Below are 11785 nucleotides of genomic sequence, written 5' to 3'. Positions count from 1 at the left end.
TAATTATTTTAATTTATTGAATTTTATTACTTCATTAAAATATAAAAAATGGAAGAATTGAAGCAAGTTCAAACATAGGCACAATGCTGAATGTTACACAGTGTGTAAAGTGGCCACTTAAACCAGCCAATGACAGTTCATAAGCCCTGTAAATGCCTAGACTTCCATATCCCTTCTTTAAGGTATTTTCCATCCCTGTTGTAATTTGGTAATGTTATTGAATTTTATGTTAAATAAATATTTTGTCTTATAAATATCATTCAATGTTCGTATTATTATTATGATCCATAATTTTTTTAATCTCATATCAGGTAGCACTTAACTGCTTCCTTGATAATATGAAGGAAAAAAGTAGTAATCTGTTTTGCGATAATGAGTTGGGCCTGAACTAGTTTAATAGAGAATAAATTTCATGCAGCAAAATACGAGTACCTATTTTACTACATATATTATTTTCTTAACATGAAAGTTATTTTTACTCTATAGTTTGTACCTTTATGAAAAAAAATAATTAAATGTGGGTTTAATATTGAATTATTTATTTATCAGAGCATAAACTACCATTTTATCTACAATTTTGTTTCGTACCATATCATGTACAGGTGGAACCTCTCAAAACGAGCAAAACAGATTGTGAAAAAATGATCCCTTAATGAGCGATATTTCGCATAGCGAGTGATGCAGAAAGGGGAAGTCCCATTTTCACGTGTCAGTCTCCGGTTAGCACTAATTAGATAGTGTCGCATGTGATAACACTTTTTTACAAACTTGTGTTCAGATATTATTTGTATTTTTTTGCACAAAGTTTTAAAACCCTTGCGAAAATGTCCCTGAAGAAAAAGACACCAGAAGAAAGCCATAAGAGAATTAAAGTAACAGTAGAAATGAAAGGTAAAATCTTTGAAAAGTAAGTATGTGGCTATGCGTTCTACAAATGTATTTAATGATAATGCCGTGTCTAAAAATTTAATGTCTCTAGACAGCTTTCTACTAAAAAATAATTCACTATTTGTCATAAATAATAATAAACTCATAAATAGTAAACTAGTTATTTGGATTTTTTTGTTGTTTTTTTTGCAAATTGAAACCACATTCCAGATTGCTATGCTCCTTAACAATATATAAATATGTAATTTTATTTGAAAATAAAATTTCGGCATATTACGCATTATGGTATTTATTTTACATTGATTTATATGGGAAAAATTGTTTCTCTTTACGAGTGTTTCACATAACGAGTAAGATTCTGCAACAAATTATTCTGGCTATCGGAGGTTCCACTGTTTTGTGTTTTTCTTAAATCTTTATTAAATTTCCTTTAAAATGGCATAAATAATGTAGCAAAAGCCAAATACTTTTTACAAAAAAGCCCACAGTGAACTTATTTCGAGCAAACTACTCCCACTTTATTTGAATAAAACCATCAAAATACTTTCAATGTAATGATTTTATTTGGATTGAATACTTGAATTAAATAATTTTAAAATATACTGCCTACTTCTACAGTTTTTCCTATCCTACAATGCCATCTGCATCATGTACGGACGTTGCTTATCCACCGAATACAATTTGTAACTCATCTGTACATCTAGTCTGTGCACACCGTCAACATAATTTATTGATTTAAAAGTTCCATCTACTTCTTCAATTACTTCACAAAGTTCAACATCTTACCTATTAAGTGAGAAAAATATTCAGAGCTAGCTAAGTAAAGGAAAACAATAGTTTTCTTCCTATGATATTGAATTAATACCAAAAGCAGGATCTGGAAAAACAATGGAAGGAAAAGAATATGTAGGAAATTATCAATAATGGCGGACACCCCAAAAAGTTAGAAATTCAGGAAGAAGAAGAAAGAAAACGGAAGACCACAATACTTAAAAAATCTGTGCTGAGTGATGAACAGAATTTTACCCAAAAAAAATGATTTCAAAAAATAAAAAAACGAAAAACAAAAATATGAAAATAAAGGAGACAGAAGAATATAATAGAAGTATACTTCTATTATATTCTGGTATATTCTATAGAATTATAATATACCAGAATGCGCGTAGAACCAAGTTTGCCTACATTGCACTGTGTCTAAAAGTTTGCCAAATGCCACCCTGCGCACATGCGTGAAGCGGCCGTGTAATTTTGCCAAACCGCAAACAATATATTACTTATCATAACACAAAAATACGATAATTTTGTGTTTTTATGTTATGTTTTATCACAAAAAAATAGTTTACTGACTGGACTATAAAAAAAAACAGGCACTTTTTGATGAAATTTTTGATTTCTGATGGCAAAAATATTTTTTTTTCAAAAATAATCATTTAGTAATTGTTACGAACGTCAATACGGAAAGCGGCCCTTGTAGGGACCGCCACCGCGCTAGATTAAGTGTTTAGAGTTAGGGATCTCGGTATGTGTTAGAAATGAGCTACCCCTCCAATAAAGACTAGTATTTGTCACTTTCGGGGGTGGCCTTTTCCATACTGAGGCATTTAGAATAGACATTTAGTTTGTAAATTAGTTTAAGTATATTTTTGAATGTTGATTGTTTCGCACGGCATGCGACGGCTAGGCCCACTCGGCGGGGTGAATGGTGGGGCACGTAGCGCGAACGGATATAACATGCACTTTTAAAAATAAACAAACACTTCTTCTCTGACATTTGGCTTTTACTCATCTCTACTCGCTACTCCCTGACCCGGCTTTCTACTCGACTCTAATTCACTTCGCTTGACGCCTTTGCTTTACCCTGGACTTGGATTTTGGACTACGGATTCCTGACCACGGCAAACCGGCAACTTCAACCTGAAGTGAGAGGTCCTTCTGAAGACATCTCCGGCCTTGACGAGTTAACAAGATCGCCTAGCCTCCACTGCCTTACAACCAGTGGATCAGGACATGTGTTTTGTGACTGCACCGGAACCACAACACGACGCCGGTAGCGCGTTAGCTACAGTAATTTAGTAAAATGAATAAAGTTTAATATTATACTTGGGCTTATTAATAAATAGCCGGGTAAAAAATTCGACAACCCTAGCAATACTGACAAAATATCGCCTTGTTTTATACAATCTGACTAGGCACGAGTAACTCAAGATTATTTTTTGAGCTGCAGGTCAGCTCGCAGCTCAAATACTTGAGCTGGAGTTTTGAACCGGCTCGCAGATCAGCTCAATGATTCACCGAATCACCGCTAACGCGCTGACTCAGCTGACCTGAAGCGTCGCATACACGTATGATTCGAACGAAACTCACAATAAACCGCTGTGAGCTGTGATTAGATGTTTGGGCTGCAGCTCAACAGCTCAAAACGGTCAAACCCTCTTTTTGAACCGCTTCAAAATTGAGTTACCCATGCCTTAATCTGACAGACGGTAATAAACCCACCCTCACACCCATATATACACCCTCATATTCACATACCTACCAAAACTATACTCCACTCCCTTACCCATTTTTGATTTCGGGAAAACGCAGCAAGTTGGCTACGAACGGACTCAAATCTTTACAGGCCACAGAGGTTTCATGAGCTATCTTCACTGTTTTAAGCTCTCAAAAATCAATAGCTGTCCATGTGATGACGAGACACCCCAAGATGTCCCTCATTTGTTGATACATTGTCCCATTTTCAGTCTAGAGTGAATGCAGCTAGAGGCGCTATGTAGAAGTCTGGATGAGGACCTAGAAGATACCGTAACAGTAATAAGTCATAAGGACTTATTGCATGAGGTAATATCATACATGGTAAAAATAGTAAAGGTGATTGTTGAAATAAATAAAAATAGGACACTAAATGCCGAATGCTCTAAAAGTGGAATGGAAGGTCTGTTGATGCCTGTCAATAGTCCGGCTTCTCCTGAATGAGTATTCTGTAGTTTCCTTTTCTTAAAGCAAATACGAAGAAGTTCCTTAACAAGGCCAAAGCCGATTATCCCACCAGATCCTCACACTAGTCAGAGAAATTAGAAGGAACATACCTACATACATATTTGCAGTTAATATAAGCCTTATACATAATAAGCAAGGCAAAAAATAAGCAACTCCTATATAAAAAAAATATTTAAAAAACTCCCTTACCTGGAACTGGATTTTTATATTTGTATTTATGTGAAAAACTTATTTGGCTTTATTTTATGTTTTTTTATAATGTTGTATATATTTCTTGTATTGCTGTTGTTTTTCTTAATGAACAAAGTAAAATAAAAAAAAAGTTAAGATATGATCAGTCTTAAGCTTCAGGGACTATGAAATATTCTAAAGTAAAAACACCTTTTTCAATAAATATTTCACGTCGGGAATAGAATTGTAGTATAATATTAAACGGTATTAATGTGCTTGGTTACTAAAAGATTATTTAATGATTTTTTTAACTTTGCCTAATTATTTATTTTTTTTATAGTCAAGTCAGAAAAATATTTTTTGTGATAAAACATAACATAACATATTATTTCGTGGCCACTTAGTATACGCGCGCAGGGGGGATGTCAGACTTTTGGACATAGTGCGATTGGGCTGATTGATGCGATGTATGCAAAAATGATTCTACGCGCCTTCTGATATATTCAGCGTTGACAATGCTAATTTTCCAAATTCCCCAAAAATCTAGCTTAAATTACCCAAATGGGGAGAAAACAAAGTTCCGATTCCCCACATACTACTACTACTCCTACCATCACGCCATTTTCCCGTAGGGGTAGGCAGAGAGAATGGACCGCCACACACGTCTATCCTGGCATACATTCCTAGCTTCTTCCACATTCATACATGCCCATCGGTTCTGTCTGCTTTTGACATGACCAGACTTAAGATTTGGTTTATCTGATCATGCCACGTCTTTCTTGGTCGTCCTCGTCTCACGTTACCGTTCATTTTCGCCATATAAACTTGTTTTACCATCATTTCGTTGTCTATTCGTTCTACGTGACCAAACCATCTTAGAGACCATTGACATTCATCATTCTTAACCCTGTCATACATTGATTTCCTATCTCAAGAAAGGAAACACAGTTTTGATAAAATGTGTATATAAAAACTGGCTAGAACCGTGATTGTAGCGAGGGTCCACCATCGGTAACTTTGCCATTTATGCACATATAATATTACAATATTTTTTAATTCAAACAAAATAGACTGGTGATCTAATCATCCTCGATATTTCGAGGGGACTTTTGTGGGCTCTTAAGAAGAATTTAAACCAATTTTGTTAATAACCTACCTTAGGATTATCTTGCGCTTTTTTATGAACCACTTTTAACAACCATTTATAATTGTTTGCACAAAACCGTTATTATATTGAAAGATAATAAAACAAAATGCAAGCAGTCTTTTGCACTAGTACCTAATGTGATCATTTTCCGTTAAAAAGGGGATCCCCAAATTACTCTTTGAAGTTGATATTGTGTTGCTACTAAAAATATCGATTTCATTAATAATAATAATAATATAAATGTTTTAATCACTTACCAGATAGCGTTAGCCAAAGATAAATTGATAAATGGTAAAATGTTAAAGTCCCCGCATAATACCAAACCCCAAAAAATCTCCAATCGAGTTGAGATTCCCGCAGTTTGGGGAATTTAAAAAAGAAATTTAATGAAAGTACCTTGCGAGAAGAACGCGACGTGTTTGGCCTTGTTCTTCTTCTTCTTTGTTTTTTAATGGTCCTTTCACCATGTTTGGTTATTATGGCGTTTAGATTCGTGATAATGTTTCAAACAAATTTTAACGGCTAGGAACTAATAAACATGAATCGTGACGTATTAGGGGCATGGCCAATGGATTGACCGTTTTTGCGGCAATTCAAAATTACAAATTGAAAAATATTTCTAATAATTAGCAAAAAATGTTTTTTTTACGAGACAGTATTTCATGGACCTTTATTGCTTAGAGAATGTTAATAAAATAAAAAGTTATATTTCCCTATTCTAGTCCAGGGATCAAGAAAATATCTGGCATGTTGTGATATTTGAAGGACTGGCATGTTGTGATATTTATGAATGAAAAGATTATGTGAACATTTGAACCTGACATCTAGATATCTATGGTGGAGTAAATATCTTTGCATTTCCAATAAGCTGTCATTTGTCAATAAATATAAATATGGCCTTATATTATTTTATTATAATTTAAATCGGAAATATCATTATGGCAGATAATGCTGCTGGCAAGCTAGCAGCAGGAAGGAAAATGGTAAACTAACTCTATTCTTGTGTATAATCTGAATGCTGTAATTTTGTTTATCAATATTTCGCGGCTATGATTTATAATGACACGTCACCTTATACTGTGTTGGTCGCAGCCTGTGCAAATTAATATTTTGTATTTTATTTTGCTTGTTTTGAATTTTAGCTAAAAGAATTTCAAAGTAAAAAGAAGACGGATCCACAACCTGTTGGTTCAACAAAAACATCAACTTCTTCCAATATCAATGATTTAAATAAACCTCTAAATTCAGTTATAAATAATCAATTAGACTTAAAAACTAACAATGATGATAAGGACAATATAACTACAGAGTACTTTGGTGACATCACTCCACCTCAAAGACCATCAGCAATTAATTATGCCACAGCAGGATTACAAGATAATTCAACTGCTTCTTTATTTTTTGATAAAATTACACCCGACAGCGCCTTTACAGGAAACCAAAACTCCTCTTCCGACGATGGACATGTTGAAAATGGTCTTCCTTTAGCTGGAATTTTATTTTCTGGTCAAAATCAGTTGCTTAATAGTCATGAAGAAAACGCTAATCCAGCTGGGTCAATCCCTTATGAAGATATTCACAAATATGAACGACCATTAAAAAATGTGCATGATACAAATGTTGTTGCAAGCGAAGTCAAAGAAACTTTTTCTGACGATTATATAGTATCAGCTTCTGATATCAAAACTCAAGTTGAAATTTCAAAACTCCAACAGCAGTTACAATTTCACATTAAAACTGTTGAGTTTTTAGTTTCAGAAAAAAATGAGTTGTTAGAAAAAGTTAATGGATATGAAAAAGTAATATCTTCAGAGAAGGCTCAATCTGAAGACCTCAGTGGTCGCCTAAATATATCCCGACACCGTGCCTCACATCTCGAAATGGAATGTAATAGCCTTAAGCAAAAGAACCAAGAGTCTGAAAGCCGCATTGCACAATTGTTGCAAGAAAACAATAATTTAAAAACTTCTGATAATTTTCTAAAAAGTCACCAAAAAGATGTTGAAGAAGAACTACAAGAGTTAAAAACTCTTTTGAATGATAAGATAATAGAAAATAAAAATTTTAGCAAGCAAATTGAAGAAATGTCATTTCAATTAAATTCTAATCAATTGCGATTTCAACAAATGCTGCGATTGCAAGAAAATAAAAAAGAAATCGAAGACACACCACTTGCCGAAAAGTATCATAAACAACAAATGTTGGTGGAAAATCTTCAACAGCAACTATCCGAATTGGAAGTAGAGAAAAATCAATGCAGTTTCCAGTTCCAAGATTATGTTCAGCAACTTAATCAACAAATTGAAACTTTAAACGGTCAAGAAAATCAGCTGGCAGAAGAAAATGAACAGTTGAAAGAAAGAGAAAGGCAGCTTATCAACCAAATGTGTGCTTTAGAAAAGCAGATGCAACTATTACATAAGCAAAATTATATAGAAGAAGAAATTCAAACCAGGAAAAATATAGAAACCTCAACATTAGAAAATCTCCAAACTGAAAATGATAAATTACATGTAAGCATGTCTTATTATTTAGTAGAACTTTTCAAATGACTATGGTTAATTTTGTTCACCTTGTGGTCTGATAGTTATCGTATTAGCCTACAGTGCAAGATGTCTTGGATTTGTTTTCCAGCATGGTTGACACAAAGTATATTTAAAAATATGTTTTTAAACTGCAATATGTATATTCGGACTGGGATCTGAACCGTAAGACTGATCATCACACCTTCATGTAGCAAAAAATTATCAAGGTATGCTGCAGATATGTATCAATGCAGTGCCCAATGTACCATTGGATGTGTAAAGGAAATGATGTAATACTAAAAAAAGATATTGTCGGTAAAAAATATAAATTTAATCAAACTGTTGTACCCTCTCATTATTATAGTTTATATGTTTTAGGCTGACATAAAGAGTACTGAATCTGCTCTGCATATGAAAATGGAAGAAATTAATCATTATCAGAGGCAGTTGGAAGAACTCAGTCAGACTATGCAGCAAATACAATCTGAAAGCCCTGACTCTACTAAGCTCAATGCTGCTATGGAAAGTGATCGGCTTGCTGCTCAGATGGCTACTTCACAAAATGCAAAGATGAAATTAGATCTCCAACATTTGGAAAAAGCATTTGAACAAATGGTAATAAATGTACAATATATGCATAAGTGTTTTGTAAAATTATCATTATTGTTAGTTTATGCAATGATGTTAACATACTGAAATTTATTAATAAAAAAAATTCTATAGTTTACAATTTATAACATTTCAGACTCACAGTAAATTAGAACTTGCAGAGCTGCTACAGGCAGAAAAAAATCTATCCAAAACGTTGACTCTTAAATTAGTGGAAACTGAAGATTTTCTCAAAGAAACTCGCTCTCGGCTTCATGCTAAAGATGAAGAAATGATAAGACTTCAAGCAGTATCTAGTAATTTGGAGAAAGAAATTTTAAAACAAGCTCAAATAACAGACCGACTCAATCACTACGAAGCTCAAGGACAGTCATCTGAAATATTGCAATCAGAATTGCAAACAACTCAAAATATTGTAAAATTTTTAACTGATGAAAATGAAAAACTGAAAAAGTGTTTAAATAATAAGGATATCCCAGAAACACTATCAAATCCAGAAAATGATTTGGGAACAATAGAATCAAAAGAAGAAATGAAAAAAAGTGAGGAATATTCTGTTGTTTTACCAACAGCTGATGCCATGAACAAGTTAGAACAGAGATTTACCAAGTTAATGAAGGAGGTAGCTGAGTTATCAGATGAAAAACAAAAGTTAGAACACATAGTTTTACAATTGCAAGGAGAAACAGAAACGATTTGTGAATACATCGCTTTGTATCAAAAGCAAAGAGGTATTCTCAAACAGAGAGAAATAGAAAGAAATGCTCAGTTGAATATTTTATCCAAAGAACGAGAAAACATTAAATCTCAGTTGGAATCCCTCAGAGGCCTTATTAAAGAACTTGTTCCTTCTAGTAATAAAACAATGACTAATGGACACAATGATGGTATAAATATTGATCATTCACAAGCAGAAAACAAAATTATGACTTTGCTATCAGAGATCAAAGGAAGTCATTTGATAGAGCCGGATGAAAATTGTATAGGATTAGAAAACTTTCATCCATGCCCATGTTGTTCTGGAAAACTTATAAACGTTTAACAATAATTATATTTTCTAAAGTTAGCCTCTAGATACTGTGTAATTTATTGAAAATGAGGGCTGTTGTATATGTTTTAAAAAAAAATCGTATTTATAAATTGATTTCGATACATTATTATTATAGTCGGCCTCGTGGTGTAATGGTCAGCGTGTTTGCCTACCATGTAATAGGTCTCGGGTTTGATTCCCGACAGGGTTAATATGAAATATTTATTTAATAGGGTGTTTTCACACTAAAATATTTCAGTCCCTGGACTGGTACCTGAATCGTAAGATTACTCATCTTACCTTCACGTAACAAAAATGATCAAGATTATTTGCGATTGGTGTACCAATGCATTGCCCTATGCACCATTAGATGCGGATAGGGAATAATGATGATTATTTATTTTTGCACTGCAACAGATAAGATTCAATTCTGGTCGGTAATTACAGCATGTAATACCAAGACTTGAGTAATACTACATTTTATTATTCTGATATCACTGGGAATCAAACCTGGGACCCCCGTGCATGAGGAAAGCATTTTAGCCACTATACCACGGAGACCAGCACTTGTGCGTTTTATACTAAAGACTCCAAAGCTTTTCTTTTTTAATTCAATTTATTTTCACTTTAGATCATAATATTTTATAAAGAAAATTGCATTTTTTAAAATATAAAAGTTTTTAAATAACCTCTTACCTGATTAGTGATGGCTATAAAGCACAACTACATGAAACAGGTATTATGTATATTATTCCAATATTTAAGTGTTCTAAAATGAATATCAACTCGATTGATGATTTAATGACAAAATTAGATAAAACATTAGTTTGAATGGGATGTAATTTTTTTTATAATTACTAATATAACAACCATAACAGAATAAAGCAATTGTAATGATGATTACTAGGCAATTATTTATTTAGTAAGACAAAGAATGGGAGAATGAGAATGCATTGCTCTGGAAAATTGGATATAAAAAATGTTTTCTTACACGCGTAAAAAATTAGAGCATTTAGTTGTGCAGTGAAGTTTCTCAAAGATCTATGAAAAAATTAATTTATTCAAAATGAACTACTTTGAATTCTTGTGAATCAAACAATGATTCCGGTTTGCAGGAAGCCTATTCACCAGTAGAACTCACTGTAGAGAACTTGTGACATCACAGTCTGAGTTATTTCAAAACTAAAAAAAAAACATAGTGCTGATAATACGATACGCAAAAATATATATTTTCTTTTTTTGGGCTTGATAGTCTATTTGCAAATTTAAAAAAAAACACTGAACTTCCTCATTACAATATTAAACTAATACGATGCACACAATTTTATCTATCAACGCTCAGTTCAGTCATATTTTTAAAAAATAGTTGCTTTATGAATAACATGATATTATAAAAAATATATTGTTAAAACATTATCTTCAATGCATGTAAGATAGTAAAAATACCAGTAATAGAAATCTTATTTTAGAACTAATTTTGGTGCAGTTGGAATTTAAATGACTTATTTTACATTCATTGCTTTGTATGGGAAAATTATTTTCATGAATCTTTTCGTACTTTTGACCTACTCTAAAATGAGTTTTTATTTATGTTGTTAAGCATCTCTCAAAATGGATATTTAGTTTATTCAATTATAACTTATATAATTATAATAGTGCTGTATATGCCGTGGATGCCTATCGTGGATAGCCAATTAATTATGCATAATTGGTATACATGATGATCATAGTTTTAAATCAATATTGTTATAAGATAAGTTATAACTCAGCATGTGGATGAAAATGTATCTTTAAAAAATAAAAACTTTGAAATTTTTTTTTTCTAAATTTTGAATGATGAACTAACATCGAGGGAACTTCGTTGCACTGGACACATCTGTTCTGTTAGCAATCTTCTATTTTTTTAAGAATTAAAACACTGTCATTTTATCAAAAATAAATATTTACTTTTAGTATTTTTAATTGAATCGGCATTCACTTCGTAACACTTCATTATAAATTATTATGAAAATAAAACTTTGTTATCAGTGTTACACAATTTTATTCTTTTACAAGAACACAACTATAGTTTCGGGAGAGCACTCCTCCCATCGACCATTTTATATCACCCGACGATGGGAGGAGTGCTCTCCCGAAACTATAGTTGTGTTCTTGTAAAAGAATAAAATTGTGTAACACTGATAACAAAGTTTTATTTTCATAATAATTTACTTTTAGGTTTTTTATTTTCAATTTAATATCAAGAAATTAATATAATACCATTTAGCAAATGATTCCGCGAAGAATTATTGAGACCAAAAAGTGTTTAGCAATAAAAGGTGTAAAATAATGTAACAGATATTAATCGGGTAATAAAGATGTGTATACGAAGCCGGATAATGTTTCAAGAATGGGGCCAGCAAGAACCGACTTAATGCA

General features: G+C 32.6%; 1 protein-coding gene and 1 long non-coding RNA gene across 2 annotated transcripts; one reads left to right on the top strand and one right to left on the bottom strand.

The window, feature by feature from the left end:
• Nucleotides 1-1432: 1432 nt before the first annotated feature.
• On the bottom strand, nt 1433-5589 carry LOC148273694 (uncharacterized). The gene is made up of 2 exons (XR_015824506.1): nt 5461-5589; nt 1433-3678 (listed from the first exon to the last, which is right to left on the bottom strand). It is a non-coding gene; the product is annotated as an uncharacterized LOC148273694 (long non-coding RNA).
• A 468-nt stretch (nt 5590-6057) lies between these two features.
• On the top strand, nt 6058-10270 carry LOC148273693 (uncharacterized). Its single transcript, XM_088238348.1, has 4 exons — nt 6058-6186; nt 6346-7716; nt 8107-8343; nt 8474-10270. The coding sequence occupies exons 1-4, from the start codon at nt 6142-6144 to the stop codon at nt 9377-9379; spliced, it is 2559 nt and encodes an 852-aa protein (XP_088094474.1). The 5' UTR covers nt 6058-6141; the 3' UTR covers nt 9380-10270.
• The last annotated feature ends 1515 nt before the right edge of the window (nt 10271-11785 follow it).

Source organism: Micrasema longulum, unplaced genomic scaffold (genome assembly GCF_059751315.1).
Source record: "Micrasema longulum isolate JH-2025_06_02 unplaced genomic scaffold, ASM5975131v1 h1tg001870l, whole genome shotgun sequence".
Taxonomy (NCBI): domain Eukaryota; kingdom Metazoa; phylum Arthropoda; class Insecta; order Trichoptera; family Brachycentridae; genus Micrasema; species Micrasema longulum.
The sequence above is the reverse complement of the archived record's forward strand: the minus strand, read 5'-3'. Positions and strand labels throughout refer to the sequence as shown.

Bases quoted from the DNA above. Each gene is read 5' to 3' on its own strand.
- LOC148273693 (XM_088238348.1), top strand. From the start codon at position 6,142: ATGGCAGATAATGCTGCTGGCAAGCTAGCAGCAGGAAGGAAAATG. The intron at 6,187-6,345 runs GTAAACTAACTC...TTTGAATTTTAG, and splicing joins TAGCAGCAGGAAGGAAAATG to CTAAAAGAATTTCAAAGTAA. The intron at 7,717-8,106 runs GTAAGCATGTCT...TATATGTTTTAG, and splicing joins CTGAAAATGATAAATTACAT to GCTGACATAAAGAGTACTGA.